At 34.7% G+C, this 22,597-nt stretch overlaps 2 protein-coding genes across 2 annotated transcripts; both read right to left on the reverse strand.

Annotated features, from left to right (window-relative positions):
• Nucleotides 1–133: 133 nt before the first annotated feature.
• Nucleotides 134–2,858, reverse strand: LOC147764336 (uncharacterized). The gene is made up of 2 exons (XM_087000481.1): nt 2,726–2,858; nt 134–930 (listed from the first exon to the last, which is right to left on the reverse strand). The coding sequence occupies exon 2, from the start codon at nt 927–929 to the stop codon at nt 618–620; it is 312 nt and encodes a 103-aa protein (XP_086856607.1). The 5' UTR covers nt 930; nt 2,726–2,858; the 3' UTR covers nt 134–617.
• Nucleotides 2,859–5,112: 2,254 nt separating this feature from the next.
• Nucleotides 5,113–22,567, reverse strand: LOC106160570 (uncharacterized). The gene is made up of 27 exons (XM_086997616.1): nt 22,397–22,567; nt 21,823–21,969; nt 21,331–21,461; nt 20,928–21,030; nt 20,399–20,546; nt 19,392–19,605; nt 19,080–19,203; nt 18,714–18,879; nt 18,228–18,412; nt 17,814–17,957; nt 17,442–17,603; nt 17,063–17,178; nt 16,548–16,692; nt 16,059–16,338; nt 15,635–15,820; nt 15,323–15,413; nt 14,599–14,752; nt 14,154–14,390; nt 13,772–13,924; nt 13,276–13,447; nt 12,898–13,062; nt 12,453–12,616; nt 9,122–9,297; nt 7,696–7,831; nt 7,433–7,501; nt 6,919–7,122; nt 5,113–6,546 (listed from the first exon to the last, which is right to left on the reverse strand). The coding sequence occupies exons 1-27, from the start codon at nt 22,499–22,501 to the stop codon at nt 6,508–6,510; spliced, it is 4,116 nt and encodes a 1,371-aa protein (XP_086853742.1). The 5' UTR covers nt 22,502–22,567; the 3' UTR covers nt 5,113–6,507.
• Nucleotides 22,568–22,597: the final 30 nt, after the last annotated feature.

Genomic DNA, 22,597 nt, shown 5'->3' on the forward strand with positions numbered 1-22,597 from the left:
TGTACTGTTGCTGTTATGCTGATTTAGCTCCAGTTCATAAATGCCATTCCTAACAACACTTGAATTTGACCAAAAACAATTTATCAACACACCTGGCAAAATGTTTTCTACAAATGAAAAAAAAAAAAGAATATAAAATTGCAGAATCTTTATTACAGAGTACATTCTTCTTTCCTTCAAGTATAACAAACATTTTTTGAGAAATCACAATTTCTAAATTGAAAGTAACATCTATAGTATATACCTTCTCTTTTTAATTTGATCTTATACCTCTCACTGTTGTCTTTTTTAAAATGAAATAATATAAATCATCTTTCAAAATGTCATGAAATAGATATTGCAATAACTGTCACTGCAGTTGTATGGAATTGTGACACGATTGTGTTGAATATGGGGCTTAACATTTAAACGTAGTCAAAGAACAGGATGTGTAGTCCTGTATCCTCTTGAAGCTTTAACAATATTACCCTACAGACTTTCACTATTGGGTCAAAGTCTGAATCACTATTTCAACATGAGTAAGTGATATGTACGGAACTAGAAATTAAGGCATAGTCACATTAAAGATTCTACACTTTTCAAAGACCATTTATTATCGAATTCAAGCATAACAATGATTATTTGGTAGAATCAAAGAAAAGGACTGGTTCTTCTCCAACAACAGCTGCATTATGGACTGTATTTTTTGGCACCTCAACCATGTCACCAGGCTGCAATATGACTTCCTGTCCATACATCCCAAATTTGAACTTCCCAGAAACTATTGCATCTTTCTTTGAGATACTGTGGGTATGATCTGGAAAGTTGGTTCCAGGATAGAAGGTATATGTCGTACACACGTAACCTTGAGATTCAAGCTTCTTCTTCATGCTGGCTTTACTTAAAGGACCATCTTTTACTGAATCCCAATGCTCCACTTTGATTGACATTCTGAAAAGAATATTGAAAGGAATGTAAAGTTTCTCAATAAATAGCTTTAAACAAAAGATATCTAGGAGGACATTCACAACAGATGATCCTTGGATCTAAGATCGCATTCACAACGAGTTGAGCCAGGCTTTACAAATCCTGGGAACTAAATATGGCGGTCGTACATGAAAGAAAAACCGCCTAATCTTTTAATAGTCTCTCTGCCTCTCACACGCCTCCCCACACGTCGTCCCTGCGGGGGGACAGTCATTAAATCTCGGCTCCATTGGGACGACACATGGGAAGGCGTGTGAGAGGCGGAGAGACTATTAAAAGATAAGGCGGTTTTTCTTTCATGTACGTCCGCCATATTTAGTCCCCAGGATTTGTAAAGCCTGGCTCAACTTGTTGTGAATGCGATATAAAGATCTGCGGATCACATATGGGGAGCCCTACATGAAAGAAGAGCCGACGAATCTGCTGATGGTCTCACCGCCTCCGCACACACCATTAAATGGATTAAATCACAGCTCCAAGGTTTAATTGCTAGATCCCTGCAGAATGCCACATGTGAAGGCAGGGAGACCATCAGTGGATTAGTCTGCTCTTCCTTCATGTAGGGTCTGCCATATATGATATGTGAATCTGTAGATCCAAGGATCACTTCTTGTGAATGCCCTCTAGGTAAGGCTCTGTTCTCACAACTTTTAGATCGATCTATCACCGCGGGGAGTCTCACTAGATTACTGTCAGATAATCCCCCTTAAGTGTCCGTCCCCACCTACTACAAGCTTTAAGGGGTAATTAACTTTCGTGTCCGCCCGGCTGACAGCTATTTAGCGTGAACCCCCAGGGAGTTAGGTCGATCCAATGTAGGTCGATCTAATCTGTGAGAATGGGGTGTAAGATAACAATGTGGTTTGTTTTAATTGGAAAATTACCTAGTTACTGTAAGTAGATGATTTAAATCATGTAGGTGAATGCAGGTTTCTTCTCCTTAAAAATTACTCGCTAATAAGTAAATACTTGTAGTTGTACTCATATGCAATAGCCCAAAGTCGTAACTCAACATAAAATCAAGCCAGATTTTGCAGGATTTGGAGGAGTGGGGTCAGAAATAATGTAAATATGCAATTTTATGCCACAAAACCTGACCAAATGCCACAATATAGTTTCAAATCATATGGCTTAGCAAAAGACCAAATGAAAGCATTTCAAATGCCTGAAATGCCTGAAAATTATCTTTGAATGGATTGCAGCAACAAATAAAATCTGACAAAGTTTATCTACATATTTATCTGGTTGTTTTATTTCTCTTTAAAGAATTAAAAATTGCGTACAATTACAGTATTTTGTACAACAATAGGGGTTTACTTTACATTTTGTGGGTCACTTTTTTTATTGCTCTCTATGACTACCAGTACATAGGCAAACTTTTTTTTTTTTTTTTTTTTTTTGGGGGGGGGGGGGGGGGGAGATGGCACGTTCTGCATAACATATAGCACAAGGTAAGTACCGCGACTTATTTCATGCATTGAGCTGCTTGGACCAAGCCCCTATTCACCTTGATAGAATAAAGCGAGCATTAACGCAGTGCGCTGATAGCGAAAATGTTAGCAAAATCACCTTAATGTATACTTAAGAGTAAAATATATACAGTACTGCTTCAGATACAGGCGAGGGGTCACCACACTGAGCTGTCACCTTGGAAAGGAAAATCCAAATGAAACCAAAGTCACGTAGATCGACTTCAAATGACCCAATGTTGCCCGAATAAACCTTTAGAGCCTTAACGGTTTTATACTTAACAACATACCTTCTCAAAGGTAAACTGGACCAGCTAAGGACCACGCAACAAACATTAGCATTACAAGTTCTCAAGGCCGTCAAGGTGCCATTTGACCATCTGTAGTAAAGTTATATTTTGATTGCGTTAGGTGAGCGTTTGCTGAACTTCGACAAGAAAGCTCAGCAAGCACAATATGATATCATAGCTGCTATTACACAAACCTTTGAAATCCCGTTAACTCCTACTGTAAAATAAAAATATATACATAAACAAACTCAGAGTTTCTACCAGTTTATATGTTTAAGGTTGAAACATTACTACTCAAGCCAAATAAATACGTATATGAATAAGTAAAGTTAAAATAAAAGCTACACAAGCGTCACTGTAAGGTGCTGCCATCGGGCGGCTCAGATAGGCACTAAAATGCATTGGGTATGGGGTCTTACAAAATTGACATCTAAAGGCAAATCATTTATCTACCATGCAAACTAAAGAAAAATTATCAAATGAATTTTGAAAAGTTATACAAAATGATCGCCTGAAACTTATTTCACCATTGTGTCTCGATTTTACCAAGGAGTTATAACTTGGTTTTACGTACCGGTAGGTCTATCCATCGTGAAAAACGGGAGAATTTCTTGTTTGACAATGACAGAGATTGATACACCATAGATTGCTGCAATCAACACTACACACACACACACACACACACACACACACACACACACACACACATTGCCAATCATTTTGAAATCATCAAATTGTGTTGCACGTTTCATTTAATCAGAACTTGGACAAAAATTATAAGTAATATTTGGGCAAATAATTTTATTTTCACCTTATCAGTACTTCCTTGATGAAATATTTATAATGATGATGATGATAACGACGACAATGATGATAAAGCAGGCGAGGCAAAATAATTTCAACACTAGACTAAATAATTAAACAAAAAGTCGTTTCATTTCAAATTGATCATCTTTGAAGACCGCCTTTTACGTGGGGCAACTCTCTGTACACATCGTAGTGTAGTTTGCTTTTCGTATATCCCCTTGCTCTGTTGACAATATTTTCCTGCAGACAGTCTAATACAACTGGATCATACTCTGTATCGAATTTGTTCGCAAAAAGCTCCGTTCTCTTCAAAAGCCATGGTAAATCCAGTAAAGAATAAACACAGATGCCATGCCTGTATAGTGGTCTAGTGTCATTGTTACATTTCTCGTTGTCCCATTTCCAAATCACTGCCCTGGAAATGTGGGTGCCCTTAGAATGATCCACTTCGTACGAATACCCCCCAGGGGCGTCTGGCTGACGGACGAGTGTGGCCCAATAGACTTCTTCAGGTGCCATGGTATCATTCAGCCAATTTAACAGATCATTCGCTACTGGATTTGTTAGTACATATTCAACAAATTGACGTGTGAAACTTCCGTAAAAACTTCCTTTGTAAAGAGTAATATTATGGGGTATTGGTGTTGTTTTCCTTGTTGTAGTAGGTTTTAAATAACCGCCATCTCGAAGTTCCCACCGAACTCCGCAGCGTTCTTGGAACAAATTATTGGCCAGAGGATACGTCTCAATATCATTCTTGCCATCAAATAAATTCAAAATTTTCACAATTTCCAAGTTGGTTTTTAGTGGAAATTCTTGGCCGGATAGATTGATATAATATTTCCAACGCACGGGTGATAACAAAAGTTGACGCATACACTGTATGTCTGCTAGCATTTGAGAAATATGTCCGTAAAACACATCTTGTGGGTTAGAAATAACGAAGACATTATCAAAACACATGGATATGCTTTTCATGGACTCGTGAAGAGTCTGTGGTGAAGATTTATCAACGTGAAAACAATATACATTATGCGGCCTGTAAATTGTTCTCAAAAGAAATTCTGCTTGATTGGAATCAATGTGCATCCTTATAGAAAAAGCTAATGGAAACTTCAGTTCTTGTCGTGTGACACGGTAGTTGTATCCCAAAGTTTCCTTGAAGTTGTCACAATTCCACGTGAAAAGTTGCATCTCTGCGTCTGTGAAAATGTGATGGGGCAAAACATACCGCCGTGACGATTTTGTCGCTCGTTTCTTCACTTCTTTGATGTGCTCTGTATCTCCTCTAGCAAGTAATGTGCAGTTTGCTTTATACGCTTCCCGCCTCTGGTGTTTGTAATAGAGAAGGGCGCATGAGCTATAACTGGACGCATCTTTCTCATTATCACTTCTGATATTGACAGATTTTGCCTTTTCTAAAAAGCTATAGCCAAGTTGCAATTTCATGTTCACAATTGTCCAGATACAAAAACACAAAAGCACGAGAAGTTTAGCTCTACGCGAAGAACAGATCTGAAAAAGTCGATGCGTTGCCATTGAAATTCATTACCGACATGAAAGCAATTTTGAAAAGAATCCACATTTTGCGAATCTGTATTTTATAATCCATTATACAAACCGTTAAACCTCAAAAAAGGCAAATTTACACCACTGAGTAAATCCATTCATGGCATACCAGTCAGTTACTCTAACCACGCGACCTTGTCAGGAATTAATGGAGTGTTGTATCCACGTCACGCACTTCTTAACTCTTGCAAACTACCATGTCTTAATTAAGTTTTTTTTGTACCATGGCATACTCTTACGTGTCAGTGTACACACTTCATAATGTCAGTTGCATAGGAAATTACATAGGCCTATATAATATCGTAGTTATAAAATAATAATCATGCATGGAATTCATTTTAAGTTATTATGAATTGATCGTCTTTCCGAAACATGTGATTTAAATGGAGTTAAAATACTGTATGTGAAGTTTTTTATACCTTGTCTGGTATTATCCATTTATCAATTTCAATATTATCATTCTTATTTTTCTATGCAACAAGATATCTATTGACAATAGGCAACAAATCATGTTTGGGTAAAATATTTTTCGGAAATCAAGTCACAAACTTGTGGATTAATCTATACACGGTTGAATTCGAAAGCCTCAAAATAATGGAATTAACCACAAGATGGTTGAACCTCCTGCTTATTTGCACCTAGGCCCTTGAATAATATGGAAATTCTGTTCTATTTGTTTCAAAACAGTATATTTAAATCCTCATTGGCATTGCAATGAACTTCTTAATTTGCACATTTGTAGATACATAATGTGAAAACTATGCCGTAAGAACAGATTAGGATATAATAAAACAACTGTGTAAATGCAACTTAACTTATGGTTTCAACCCTCCTGCATAAGAAAACACTTCTTTCTTTTAACTCCCATTTAATGTCCATTAAATGATTAAATAATGCAATTTAGATTAAGGGCTTTCTGCCTTCATTCTCACACAAGTGGGCTACTTAATTTTTCAAAATGCAGATTCTATAAGAATTGTAAAACAAAATACAGGCATATCCTAAGCCAGTTTCTTCATTAGAAAAGGTTGTCCTGTTTGGAATAATTTATTTTATTTATCATACATTGCTGGTAGTGGAAGAGACTTGATTTTAACCTCCATTTATCATATCAGAAATATGGGTACATAATTTTATAAAATTAAGAAAAGGCAGCACTTAATAGTTTCAAGTGTTGCATTTTTGGTATTCAATAAATACATATAACATAAATGACATAATATATGGATATGGATGCTACAATTCACATTTTTCTACAAGTCATAGCACTCAGTATTAAAAAAAGACTCAATGGGTGAATTAAAAAAAAAACAAAAAAAAAATTTCAGTTCTTTTCTTTGTGCAAAAAGATCTTGGTCACTGTCGTAAGCAGAAAACCACACAGTTATCCCAGGTATTCCAAATTACTACAGTGGTCCATAACCTGCCCCCATTAACGTGTTTTCCTGAAACAAACCAAAAAGTTTTATGTAAAAACAATTAGACATTATGACCAATGACTTTCTCTCATTTTCAACAGTGCAGCGCTGTTGTGACCAAGGCTAATGGGTGTTATACCAGTACCTTTGCCAATAGCTTGTGTTATACTGACCTTATTAATTGATTTTAATGAAGAAATACTTCATATCATCTAAAATACATGTTATTTAAAATAACTGGTGAAAAAAAGAACATGAATGAGATACTGAAATGTTTGATTCTAAAAGCATTATTTTTGTTGTTTGTTTGTCTGTAACTATTGATTTTAAGAAGTGTATCAACTATCAAATGCATAGGCAAATATATACATGAACATTACACTGTGAACTCATACTCACAATGAGATTATAAAATGTCTCGTTCATCACTTGTTCAAAGAATTGCCTTTCAGTGTCATACACACTACTGTTTGTCCCAAGTTTCTTATATTTCCTCTCTAGACTGTCAACAACCATTTGTGATATCATTTTCCCCCTCTTGTCATCGGCTACCTTTTGATAGGCTTCTATATTACCAACTGCCTCTAGAAGGTTTTCATGAAGCTGGAATGAAGGCCAAGTTTTGTTAATGTCAATTCCACTTCAGATAAGTGAAGGCAAAGTATAAATGCACATTTAAATTGATGCAAAGAAGTTTTTATTCTGGTAACTTTGTCAAAACTTCCTCATTTTAGTAAATCAACATTCTATGATTGTTACGCATCTAAAACATGTGCAGTGCCTTTTAAGAGAATAATGTCAAAAAAAGTACAAGATTAAACAAGTTGAAGAGCATTAAACAATATAAAGTTTGTGTGTCCAAACTGCCAGTTTCAAAATCAGATATTATCTACTGAACCACAGTATTACTTACTGATACTGGGGGGTGTTCTGTAATATCATAGTGTGCGTCCCACATTCTGATTACTAACTGGCTGCTTTGCTGCAAGAGAAAATATTTTTATAATTCAAAATTCCCAAAATAATAAAAATCAGATGGTTAAAAAAATAAACAAACTTACTTACATATATCATTATAAGCCAAAAATGACCCAGGAGGTAAAATTAATATGAAAACAATATCATGTCAAATTAATTAATCAATTTCTTTTATAATGCTTCTGTATAGTCACATACATATTTGTTGCTGTTATTCCATTTCTGCTGCTTCAGAACCTCTTCCACTGGGCTTTCCTCAAATAAGGTCAGTAAATCTTGTGGTGGTTTGCCTTTGAATAGTGGTACATGATGCTCACCACACAAAACTGACCCTCTGTAATATAACAATATATACCATTTTCCAGTCTTTATCATACCCAAATGGTGTAATATAATGGAATGTAATTTATTGCAGTAGTTTTCAAAATAACATTTTATATAACACATGATAACATCATATGTGCCATCCAAAACATACTGTTACTATTACCAAATACACACCGAAATAGAGACAAATAAAACAAGTAAAACAATTTTGTTATCATGAGTATAGCTGAACATTTTATGGATTCACATGTAAAATCCATTAATAAAACATCTGCTTTTTGAGCAACAGTATGCTTAACTTGCATACTGTCTAAAACATGCAATTTAATGCCTTCTCAGATATAAACAGAATAAAATTCTTTTTTTTATTTGCAAAAAAAGAACATTTGAGATACATAAATATTTGACTGCTTGTTTGGGATGTTGCTTCTGTAACTTATGATGTAAAGAACTTCAAGTGTATAAACTATGAAGTGCTTAAGCAAATACATTATGAACATTTTGCTGTTTAAAAAAATACCACCAGGTGTTATGGGCACTCAAGTATGAATGTTAAACGGAAAACTATAAGACTGAAATCTGATGATAAATTACTGATTTAGCTTAATTATGTTTGAGAATGAACCACTGTGAATGTGAAACAGAGAGATGGAAGTTTAAATGTGGTTAAACACTGGGCAAATGTTTCACCACCTCATTGTGTATTCAAATCCACATCCCTTCAACCATGTCCCAGGTAATAACTGCTCCAAGTTTACAAATCTTGTACAACATAAAAACTGTGTATTATTCTCAACTAGACAGTTTAATGAGCAATTAAACCATAGGACCAATTGGTTAAAAAATAAAAACCCAGACATATTAATCAGAGTTACAAATCAAAGTTTAGGCATGCAGAGGGTGTATAAATATAGGTTAAGTACCCTAGAATGCAGCCATCTCAGGTAGATAATATAAAATGCATGCACTGTTTTCAAATTGGCATACTTCATGATGTATGACCTTTTGAAATTCAGTTGTACAAATTACAATGAAGCCACACACTGTAAGGAAAAATGGTGGCAATGGCCTTATTTTCACTGACCACTTCCTCAAAGAATTTTATCAATGGGTGTTTATTGCATTGTTGCCATACCTGCCTACTTTTAAAAATTTACTGGAGTGTCAGAAAATTTAAAAGAGAGTCTGCAACTATGGCAACTAATAAGGAATGCTGATATACTGAAGGCTTCTTGTGTAGTCACCAGTCTCAATGTCCCTTACACTCTCACTACCAAAATATCAATATGAACCTTACCCTTCAAACAGTTGTACCACAGACCAGCCAAGAACACTGTCCAAGCTCAACTGACCCCCAGATTTGTCCACCACCTGTCCTGGGCTCTTGTGGTCAGCTGTCGGCTTGTATACAGCATTCATAGTGAAGACTTGGAGCAGCAGGATGGCGTTGGGATCATAGTAGGGATGAACAACCTTTAATAAAAATCCAATCAGCTTTTAGCACATATTCATATTTCATTGTTCTAATCACTGTCTGCCTTTACAATCATTCTGAAGCAATTCTGACATTAATTTGAACAAGGCAGCAAAGCTGTCAAATGTACAGACAAAAAACAGGAAATAACTATGCACAAAATAGGCTACTGTCAATTCTGATGCAAAAGTACATTATGTTAAACTGCAAATTCAACATCAAATTTTAATTATGCTCAACAGGTAATACCAATGTAAGTAAAATGTGTAACAAGTTCACACTTTGTAGATGTATAACTTCCAGAAAAAGAAGCCAATTAGACTGCTTTTCCAACTCAGGCTGCATTTAAGTCCTGTATTTCTTTTATTGAAAGTAAGGCAATCATAAGTAACATGATTTTCCCATAATGGTCCTCATGGCAGCAGTGCCCAAAATACTTTTTTTCAAATTTTGATGCAATATTACATAATGTTTAACAGCATAATGACCATCAATTTTAATAATAAAATATTAGTATTATGGATATTCAGAAAATGTGACTAGCAAAGGTCTTCAGGCCCATGGAACTTCAAGTCACAACTTGAAAATGCCAAAATGTAAACAAGACAGCACTGTTCTGAAATGTTTTTTTTATTTTTTATAATTTTTAACATAACACAAAATTAACAGTTTACTGCCGTTTTTATATGATCAACTAAGAAAATTGATGAGATGGGGAAAATATCAATAGAGCAGTGTTAAATGTCCAATTTCTTCCATTCTGAGATTCTGAACATAGTGAATGATTGAATCTGACAAACTGCAGTGATATGAGTTTATTTCCATTTTTGAAACTTTATTACACAATACACGATAACAAGTTTAACATCATTTTTACATAATCAACTAATAATGTTGTAAAGATGCAGGAAATGCCAAACAAACACTTTTACGTATCTTATTAATTAAATAATGAAACTGTTAACATGCCTAAGAATTGAATCTGAGGAAATGTGAAAAAACGGCATTTTTTTAAAATAATGGCCCGATTATGCTGTTTTTTTTAACTCAACCTGCGTTTTAGCAGGAATGACCACTCCTGTGAGTTTAATGACAATTGGCCTGTTTTTCTTATATTGTGTTTACAGTGTTGCATATATGCTGAAAAATGAAAAAACAGCATAACTACTAAAATAGTGGCCCGATCATGCTGATTTTCGAACTTGATCTGCATTTTATGAATATTCATCAGCTCTGTAAATATACAGTCAAAAAGTAAAATTGCCTTCCACTTATCGTGTTTACAATGAAAGTGCACGGCACCAGCGACAGTGACGACGGCGACGACAGACGCAGGTGATGGCAATATGTACAGACACATCTGTACATATTTACTGTACTGTTTGAGAACAGTAAGTGACATGGTTTTTCTTAAATGCTCATCATGGGAGCAGTGCCCAAATAGGTTTTTTTCAAATTTTGATGCAATATTACATAATGTTTAACAGCATAATGACCATCAATTTCTAATAATAAAATATTAGTATCATGGATATTCAGAAAATGTGACTAGCAAAGGTCTTCAGGCCCATGGAACTTCAAAGTCACAACTTGAAAATGCCAAAATGTAAACAAGACAGCACTGTTCTGAAATGTTTTTTTTTTCCATTTTTAACAATTTTTTAAACATAAAACAAAATTAACAGGTTACTGCCATTTTTATACGATCAACTAAGAAAATTGATGAGATGGGAAAAATATCAATACAACAGTGTTAAATGTCCAATTTCCTCCATTCTGAGATTCTGAACATAGTGAATGATTGAATCTGACAAACTGCAATGATATGAGTTTGTTTCCATTTTTGAAACTTTATTACACAATACAAGATAACAAGTTTACCATCATTTTTACATAATCAACTAATAATGTTGTAAAGATGCAGGAAATGTCAACCAAACACTTTTACATGTCTTATTAGTTAAATAATAAGACTGTTAACATGCCTAAGAATTGAATCTGAGGAAATGTGAAACAAGACAGCACTGTTCTGACATGGGTTTATTTCCATTTTTAACACTTTTTTTAACATAAAACAAAATAAACAGTTTACTGCCATTTTTATAGCATCAACTAAGATAATTGATGAGATGGGAAAATATCAATAGAATAGTGTTAAATGTCCAATTTCCTCCATTCTGAGATTCTGAACATAGTGAATGATTGAATCTGACAAACTGCAATGATATGAGTTTATTTCCATTTTTGACACTTTATTACACAATACACGATAACAAGTTTACCATCATTTTTACATAATCTACTAACAATGTTGTAAAGATGCAGGAAATGTCAAACAAACACTTAAATGTATCTTATTAGTAAAATAATAAGACTGTTAACATGCCTAAGAATTGAATCTGAGGAAATGTGAAAAAACAGCATAACTTCTAAAATAATGGCCCGATTATGCTGATTTTCGAACTCAACCTGCGTTTTAGTAAGATTGACCACTCCTGTGAGTTTAATGACAATTGGCCCATCTGTTTTTCTTAAATTGTGTTTACAGTGTTGCACATATGCTGAAAAAAGGAAAAAACAGCATAACTACTAAAATAGTGGCCCGATCATGCCCATTTTCGGACTTGACCTGCGTTTTAAAAAGATTGATTACTTCTCTGAGTTTCATGACAACAGGCCTAACGGTTTTCCTTAAAATGTGTTTACAGGGTTGCATATATGCTGAAAAGTGAAAAAACAGCATAACTTCTACAATAATGGCCCGATCATGCTGATTTTCGAACTTGACCTGCGTTTTATGAATATTCATCAGCTCTGTAAATATAAAACCAAAAAATAAAACTGTGTTCCACTTATCGTGTTTACAGTGAAAGTGCACGGCGACGGCATCGCCATCGGCATCGGCATCGGCATCGGCGACGACGGCGACGACAGACGCAGGTGATGGCAATATGTACAGACACATCTGTGTCTGTACATAAAAATAAACCCAACCCTCTTCCTCTTTTTTTTTCTTTCCCATGTGTTTATCACTATATTCTAATTTTTTTTTTTTTGCAAAATGCAATTGAAGATCAGATCATGGAAAGTTGTTTGTCAGCTTGGCTAAGTAATAACTCAGCCTGTTCAAAACCATGCAGCAGCAATTCCTCACCTTGGGTTCATCCAGCCAGATAGGTGCTTTCTGCAGACTGTCATAGTCATGAGTTAGGGTGACAAACTTATAGTTAGGGTGACCAAATCCTTCCTCGGTGGGCTCCATGTCTTTAGTAGTGGCACCAGGTACCACCAAGCCAAAACATTCGACAAACAGACCCTCTGAAACACAGCAATGTTGAACATGATGCCAGGCACTTTCATGATTTTTCAAGATTTTCAAAAATCTCTGACACTGTAAATCATTTAATGACTCAGACTATTATATGGCAATATTAACTGTACATTCACTAGGAACACATCTAAAATATATAAGTGAATTTCATGCAATCCATATGCTTCCATTGCTGCACAGGCCAAGAAAAAAAAAATCCTGGTAAAACATACTGACCCTTTACTGTGTGTGTTTAATAAATATTAGCAGGTTTAGTGTAAGTGCCTACCTGGCAGTCCAAAAGCCTGTGAAACCCTCACTGACAGCCCTACATTAATTCTGTACTTAACACACCGCGTTAAGTCTAAGCTATTGGCTGGCTGCTTTGGAGGCAGATGGACCTTATTATCAAGACGACTCTCTATCCACTCGGACAAACTTCTGGTGGAATTATCTGCAGTAGAAATTAAACATGTCAACCATAAGATACAGACATTGCTTTATTTGTGTGCAGTCTACATGCTGTATTTTGGATAAATATTCTTCAATAATCATAATATTAATGGAATTTACCTTTTCATGACATTATTTACTCAAATAATAGACATCCAAGAAACTGACATAAATTATAGTTTGCACAACGTTTGAAAAACAAGGAATAACTAACCTTCTAATTCATCCTCTTCCTTTTCCAGGAGCAACCTGGCAATGTCATTGACATTTCGATCAAAACTTTTGTCTTTCATGTAGCTGTCAAATATTCTCTCTTCTGACATGTATGGTTCACAGCTCTCTGACCTGTAGTATCCTGTTTGGTAGTCAGGAGCATCACTGTCATCCTTGAGAAAGGACAAATTTATAAATTATCATTTCTTGTATATATTAATGATTTATAATTTAAGTTGTTTATTAAAATATATCAAAATAAATAAAAAATATATTTGAAGCGTGTGTGAGTGTGTGTGTGTGTTTGTGTGTTCGTGCACGCGCGTTACATTAAAAATTAATATATCAAAAAAAATAATGTAGGGATGAGATTAGATGATGATGACATCTGCTGGGCTAAATTTTCACTATTCATAAAAGATAACAACAATGAAAAAGAAAACAGATGAAATAAAACAAATATAATTTGTAGCATACTTAAGACAAAAGCAACAAACCTGCAATCCAGGGAGAATCCTGATTAGTAAAGATGCACCTGGCACACAAGGGGCGTTATCTAGGTCAGTAACTTTGAGACCAGCGAGACCACTCCTTAAATCTGGCATTCCAGACCTCAGCCTCAGCTGCTGCCCCCCTACCAACAACTGGGACTGAAATCATACACAAAGATATTAAAATTGATCCAAAGTTCTTTTATATTTTTCTCTCAACAAATTTTTTAAATCATTCATTCGGAGCACTGCAGTAAGAACTAGATTTGAACTGTGCTTCTCAGTGGAATTCAACATAATTAAAGAAACTGCCTACTGCTCTCATAAAAATGCAAATTTATATTTTCTAAATTCCCTTATGAAAATTCAGTTATATAATAAGCCTTACCTGATCATCAAATATCCCAACTAGACAACTCCCAATGACCACTAGTTCTCCAGTGACAGTGTCCACTGTATACACTCTCAGTAATGCCACCACACCGGGGTCTATCTCATCCCCATTTTCATTGACATGTAGGCCAAACTTAAACTTTGGACATCTTGCTGGACTGGTCAGTGCTGGGAAGGCTAAGATGTCTGGAATGTTGGTCACATTACCAGTTTTAAGTACCCTGCCTGTGACCTGAAAGTATGAAATTAGCAATGTGAATTTTAGTTTGACTGTAAATTTATTTTCCATTTTCTATTAAGTATACAAATGACATAAATAAGTAAATAAATAAATAAAGCAAATACCCCATGTTCAAAACTTAAATCAAGAAAAATAATATTAAATATTAAAAAAGAGACATTGCAACAGGGAAAAATAATAAAATATATACTAAATTTACCTTGATGATGGTAGCATTATCAGGTATAAAGTTCACTCCATCTATAAACAATGTGAAGGGTTCATTGAGACCAGTGGGTGCTGGGTCTATCTCAGCAGCATGAGGGTTAAACGGCACCCAAGGCTGAAATCCTGGAGGAGTGGGCTCTCTAGTTCTGGAAATTGTGTTATCAACAATGTAATATGCAACTGAATAGAAATAAAGTACAAAAAATCGAGGATCCAATGCAATGTTCTTCACCTGGATTTTCCAAATATAGCATTCCAGTGATCAAAACAGCTTAAAACTAAAATGATGCACATTAAACTGCCTCACAGAATTAAAGTGTTATTTTTTCAAAGCCTCTGCTAATATAATATAATATAATCTATGTGAAGGAAAGCTGCCTTAAAGTTGACAGCCACAATATATTTAAGCAAAAAAAAAAAAAAAAAAAAAAAAAAAAAAAAAAAACACTTTTTATTTGTTCCTGCTGCAGCTATTACAGTTTTTCATATATATATATATATATATATATATATATATATATATATATATATATATATATATATATATATATATATATATATATATATATATATATAATCATATCAAATATAAGCAGAGTAAGGCCTTCTAACTTTAATATACACTCAAAAAAACACAGGATTACCAACATCCCTAACAAAAAGACAATTTAAGTGATGTCATGTTTTCATTGTAATAAAGGCAATAATTTTCTTACATGGGGGTGCCAGTCTTAGATGCAGGAGTATCTACTGCCATTGTCGGATCATAAACCATAGCAGAGAGTTCACAGTTATCAGCCAACAGATCTGAAAAGAAAAATTAAAAAAATACTGAAGGGGTGGTCAAATGCATGCTCTGTAGAATAAACTTGGATAAAGTGGATGAAATGAGACAATATCTAATTATCTGGGTATGTGAAAAAATGGAGATGAATCAGGCTGTGGTTGCCTTAAAACAATTATCAATAGACAGTTGACTGATCAAATCCAGAACATTGTTAGCAATGCAGTGCTACTTTGGTGCTAACCTTGATGAGAAGGCAATGGTGTTCTTGGCTGACCATTAAGAATACTTTCTGAAACTGGACCAGAGTAGAGAGTATAGGAATACTCTCCTTCCAGAAGCTCCCACAAATGTGGCAATGACTGGCTGTCCTGACTGCTATGTTGGAATAGTGGAATTCTTGACCAACCTAAAGATACTCTGCTATTTCCTAAAAACAAATATCATTTTCCAGTATAGTTGATATAAATAAATCCAAAGTAGTTAATTGATAATATTACTCACAAGATGATTGAAGAATTTTTTGTGTTGATTGCTGTTATTTTTGATTTCAAACAATTTGTTCTGTTGCAAACGTGTAGTAAATTGATAACAGGTTAAATAATTAAAGGGTTTTCAAAAATCAACATTGTTATCAATCACTTTTCATAATGTATAAAAAGTCTTACCATTACTTGATCCTGGTGCATCATACTCCACCCTAACTACAGCATAAGGGAATCCTCCCATTTCCCTCTCCACGTCCAAATTAGTGGCATCCATATCAACAAATTCAAATTTTTCCTGGAGAAGGTCTATTGTGTACACCTTGCTGCCATATTTGTCTGCAGTGACACCACGACATGTGGGTAAAGTTCTGGACCACCTGGCACTGATTCTTATAGTGCCAAAAAACACACCTGCAAGGACTTTGATTGCAGAGGGGTCAAAATCAGCCAGCCATTCAACCTAAGTTTAAGAAAAAAAAAATACACATCAAAGATAAAATTCACCCATGAATTTTTGCAGAGCCACACGATATTCCAGATTTGCATATTTATCATATTATAAATGTCATAATAGTCTTACTTGACAAGGATTAAACAACAGTGGAACTCTTCTATCAAAATCCACATTTTCGAAAGAACTTCTTAAAACCATGTAAGTGAGTTACTCACCCTGTCCTGTACATCTGCAGAAAATATGAGTTTGATTCTGATATGTTTAATCCCCACAGGAGGCAGAGGGACCACAGAGGTGGTGGAGGGGCTGGGGGACCTGACCACTCTGCTGGGGGCAGACTTGACCACTGGACCAGGAGACCTGGTGAAGATACATACAGCATCTATGACCAAACGATGGCACAAAATGCTTTTAGCCAACTACTACGTACTCATATAAAACAAAACTGTGGATAAATACAAGAGCTATTCTTAAATTAATAAAAAGAGATGTTCTTACAAATGGAAACAGTTTCCTCAAATGCAAATGTTAACTTAAACCCTTGACTAGTGTGATTACTTCAGCTTAAGAATTCAAAATAGCTTCTTCAGCTCTGGTGACAGTAAATTGCTCTAATACTACTCTGTATGTTCATATAAGATGTTTTATTTCAATACCATGCAAAACATGCCATTGATAGATTATATTTATAAGCAACAAACAACTGAATTGTCTGAAAAGACCAACTTACTGTGGCCTCTGTCTGTTCATGTATGGCACATCTTCAGCATTGCCTCCATTCTGTAGGTGGATCCAGGCTCTCTGAATGTCTACAGTGTACAGCTTGCAGGGCTCTTTCAGAAATACCTGCACACAGACAAATATAAGAAAGCATCTTAGGAATGATTCGACTCAACTTTACAAAACATCAGTGGGATATTTCTACATACTTAAAGAATGTGATAAATTGACCAAACTTGTTTTCTGTTTATCAATGATATCATTTTTGATCTCTTTATGGCAAACTTAACACGTATTTTTTTCAAATGCTGAGGTTTGGAATAAAAGTTTACATTTGATAATTCTACACATAAATTTGATACCAGTTTACTCATTTTTCCTTTCTCTACCTTTTTCATAGAATGATAGTCTGTCGCCTCCATGAACTTGTGTTTCAGTAGTAACAACAATGCCAGGCAGACGTCATGCAGTACAGAGCTCCCCCAGCCCTGCATGAAACACTGGTCCCAGATCAGCAGCACTGCCTGGGTGTCCAACACACTCACAAACCCCTGAAATCATTGTATTCACAATTAAATAAATAAAGAGAAATGTGCAATTGTCAAATGAGATATGCAACTGGATTTCTAATCCTACACACCACACAACAATCTTAACGTATAATCAGAAATATTTATGCCAAAAAAACAGACATAACTACATCCTGATTCTGCTTGTAATGAAACAATAATTCACTTAAAAGCTTTTCAGACCATAATTACCTCTCCAATCCATTTTCTTAAAAAGATCAAAGGGTCTGCAAGCAGGTCTTTCGAGGCCTGGGACTGATTTCCTGACCTGGGGGTGGCTGCTGCTAATTCTTTGGCTTTGGTTTGTTCCAGATGCAACAACTGCACCAGGAATTCCTGTATTGGCAAATTATATCTTATGTTTAATATATAGAAAGGCATTGAGTAATCATGTTTTGTCCTCCGTGAAAGATCTTTGGGGTGTAATATAAACTATATAAACTTCAATTACTAATACAATTGTGAGTTAGGATATAACAGAAGCACAACAGTCAATTGAAAAACATTTATAAATACTGTATTTAAAAGATCAATATGCAATCTTAATTATTCAATTAATTACACAAAGTCATGTGAGAAATTAGAGCAGCAAGCTGTTGATCATACCTTAGGGTTGACTTTGACATTTTTAAAGGCTACAGTCCTCAGGTGGTCATGGAGCTCTGCGTCTACATTCAACAGAGTGTCCATAACTTTTTCAGCCACAGCGAACACTTCAGGCCACTTTGGGAAGCACGACTGACTGAACAGATCTAAGTACATGGCCAGTTCGTAGATGTGTTCTGCTAATACTGAAAGTGAAGCAAAATTGTCCATTACAAAGAATTTGGCATCTTAGAAAGGCTATTTAACAGTAAAATGAATCTATAAATAAAATTTACTAATTTTATTTAAGTTAAGCTTTTTTCAGTTTTAAAATATTTTAAAATTACTTTCTGCATTTTGCATTAAATATAACAAGACAGTGATAATACTGATTTCAATATTGTTATGATGCAAAAAGATATATAAAAAGTATATCTCCATACAGTTTCTCATATTGATACTATAAAAAACCAAACAGGTGACAAGGAGTGAAGAGCAATAACAAACCTTGATGATTTTGCTCTCTAAATGCAATCTGCATTGGAAACAGCCAATGTACAAGATACGGTTCATATCGTCTGTCATACACATATAGTACATTCAGACTGCGGGCAGATTCCTTCAAGTGGAGTTCATAATTAAATGGCATCATACTGGGTGTAGATTCATATATCTGCCAATAGAAATATATCACAATTATACCTATGCAAATGTGAGAGGACAGAAACCATAGAAAGGTAACAGAGATCCTTTCTGTTTTTTTCAATGTGTTTATAATACTTAAATCTTACTTTAAAACCTAATGTTTTTAAAACTAATATATCTAAGAATACAGAACAGTCAAAACATTTACAGACAGTGTGACCTCCATACCTCAATGACAGCATTTTCTATCAGTCCATTAATTGGGGAATGTGTGGCCCTTTTGATGCGGAGCTCACCAACGCCTCTGGCAACTGCTTTACCAAAGCGCTCTCTCACAATCTTCTCAACATTCCTGAATAATAACATTGATCATAAATCATAGTCAAGCAAACTTTTAAGTTTTAGAAATAATAAAATAGATATTTTAATATATTTTCAAAATGCCCCTCTCACCTCAGACACACACACATGTACATTTTTATGGAACCATTTTTAAACAATTCCCTTTTGAAAAATGCTGCTATCTCCTGCAACACTTACAAATCCTTCATTTTCTGTCTTTCGGCTCTGAAAAGCACATCTATCCACATGTAACTGCGCAGTCCACCAGGCAACTGGCGGCCATGTAGTCTGCGAGACACCTCTTCAAACCTGCGGGGGTCTCTCTTCAGTGTGGCAATCAGAGCAGTGCCCATCAGGTCACTCTGTGGTCCCCAGAATGTAGGAGGCTCCCCAGAGACTTTGTGCAGATTAGCTGAAATAAAATAAAATAAAATAAAATAAAATAAAATAAAATAAAATAAAATAAAATGAATAAAGCATATGAAATATTCTGCACTGTTATTATTTTTGGTCCCCAGAATGTAGGAGGCTCCCTAGAGACTTTGTGCCGATTAGTTGGAATCAAATATAACTGAATAAAGTATCTGAAATATTCTATAATGTTATTACTTTTGTTCCCCAGAATGTAGGAGGCTCCCTAGATACCTTGTGCAGAATAGCTGGGATCAAATGTAAATGAATAAAGCATCTGAAATGTTCTTTATTGTTATTATTTTTGGTCCCCAGAATGTAAGAGGCTTCCTAGGGACTTTGTGCCGATTAGTTGGAATCAAATATAACTGAATAAAGTATCTGAAATATTCTATAATGTTATTACTTTTGTTCCCCAGAATGTAGGAGGCTCCCTAGATACCTTGTGCAGAATAGCTGGGATCAAATGTAAATGAATAATTGAAACCATCTGAAATGTTCTTTATTGATATCACTTTTGGTGAAATAAATTCCAGCAAACAGCCACTAAATTATTGCAGAAAGAATACTCCTTTGCATTCCAGTTATAAAAATTTCACATATATACATAAGATATAAGAACAATCTCTAATGCTGTATAAGGCAAATGTTCTTTGTAATTTGCATAAGAACAATACTTCATAAAATGGACTGATAGATTGATTTATTAAATGAAAGTACACACTCAACACATTTAAAATTCAGACAAATATAACTTCAATTCTAAACCACATTTGGTCAAGGCATACACTTACCCTTAATATTTGATGTAGATGGCTTCTCTGAATGAATTGTACTATCACTGTTTGCACTCAGAGGGTGAAACAAGCTGGAGACTTTGGATGGCAAGGTATTAGCAGGTGCTTGGGCTTTCTTCTGGGTAAGGTCGTCAAGCTTCTTTTGCTGGGGTAGAAGGAAAGGGTAAGATAATCTTGTCATATTAACTTTTTCATCTCTATATGTTTCATTACATTCTGCAGATTTTAATTATCTATTCTAATAATTTCAGATGCTGTTCTGTGCACCTAGTTTATAACAGGTCTTTAACTTGAGTGTTTTTGCGTTAGCAACCCAGTAATAACTTCAATAACATTTACACTCAATAATTATCATAGTTACCATCAACTGTAATTAAGAATATTTAACATGTTCAGTTCAAATGACTATTTCAGTATAATTTAATAATAAAGTCAACTAAAAATAACTTTAATAATAAAGTTAAAAAGCAAATTAAGCCATTTATGTGTGAATACAAGTAAAGATGATGCATATAATGTTTCATACTGTGAGTTCTTTCTCCTGTAGGTACATCTCCCTCTCCAGGCCTTTGCTGAACAACTGGTAAGTATGTGTGAGAAACTCAATCATCTCAGGACAGGGCTCCTCTCTGGAAGAACAAATAATAATATACAGTAGAGCACATATTGGTAAAATGGAAAATGTGTTCATAATATCCATTAAGAAAGTACTGCTACACAAGAACCACGTATGGGTTTTTACAGCAAAACAGCAAGTGCCATCTCCCTTATTAAATATTTAAGAAGCAGCAGCACACATAGCTTTCAAATTCATCCTCGACCGAAGTAATAAATTTTATTAACAATTTTTAATTGTTGATTTTTTTAATTATATACAGTATCTAATATAAATGCCATATATTTGCATTATAAATTTATATCCAGCTTACTCTGCCTCCTCCCCAGCTCTGGGTCTATGGCATCGAGTCTCGCTGGCTGTTTTCTTCAGCTGATTTTGAAGCCAGGATTGGGCCTCTTTCTGCAGTTTATCTCTCTCATGCTTGGACATTGCAGGTGGATCCTAGAAATTCAGGAAACACCCTTAACCAATTCTTAATTAACAGAATGTTGGGAATTTCTTATTGAAGTGCAATATAAAATCAATGCCGTATACTTTTAATAACTGTGGTGATTTTACGTATTATAATAATTCAGTTAATTAAATCAATTTGGAATACATAATTATCTACAGTTTAGTATAGTAATTATTTAAAAAAAAACAACAACAACCTTGTTCACATCTTTACATCCTATAAATCATAAAAAATAATGATGAAAATAACAACAGAACGATATTTAGTTTTAATCTTTTCATTGGAACCTAAACCTTAGATGTTACAATGAAAAGATTAATACTAAAATCTACTCCAATTCAAATTTACCAAAACTGCAGCATCTTGTTCATAGTCTGGGAAATGCTTCTGGACAAATTCTGGTCCAAGCAGTTGAAAAATCATCTCCCTTCTATCAGCATGGTCAATTTGTCTCAGAATTTTGTCTGCAAGCCCTTTATTTAACAGCTCCTCGACCTGTCAATATTTTTAAAAAAATTATAATTTATGATGTGCTTTCACAGAAACAGTTAACTGGATAAAAGTAAAAGTTAAGGATCTCAAAACAAAAGTAAAAATTACTTCTCGTGTTTGTCAAAGACAATTATTTTGAAGTTTCCATGACCATCGCTTTTAAAATACATTTCAGTCATACACCTTTCAACATAGTCTCCAATGCTGACCACTGGATCTATGACAAAAGCCAGTAAAATTGGTGCTGTCGCAAAAATTTGTTCATTTATTCAGTTACTGACAACTGTTTCTGCTTTGGGCCAGTAGATTCATAGACCCTGGTTCACAGAAGGGTCAGAAATCTTTTTGGTACACACTGCAACACACATCATTTTAATACTTAAAATATTATATTTACTTATCACAAAATTGACAAAAACTGTACTATTACCTTCATCCAAGGTGAGTTTGTCAAAAGAGTCTCTTGATAGCTAGAATCCATCCACTGGAGACCAAATGGCTTGCCAGTGTCTCTGGCCTCAGATTTGGCATACATTTCTTATTCTCAAAGGGAATTGTGCTTTATATCAATCCATTAATAATCTCTCCCTCCTTTGAATAAAACTATATGAGATCAATCATGAGGTCATGG

The sequence above is a fragment of the Lingula anatina genome, chromosome 1 (genome assembly GCF_051362555.1).
Source record: "Lingula anatina isolate TDL-2025a chromosome 1, LinAna3.0, whole genome shotgun sequence".
NCBI classification, from domain to species: domain Eukaryota; kingdom Metazoa; phylum Brachiopoda; class Lingulata; order Lingulida; family Lingulidae; genus Lingula; species Lingula anatina.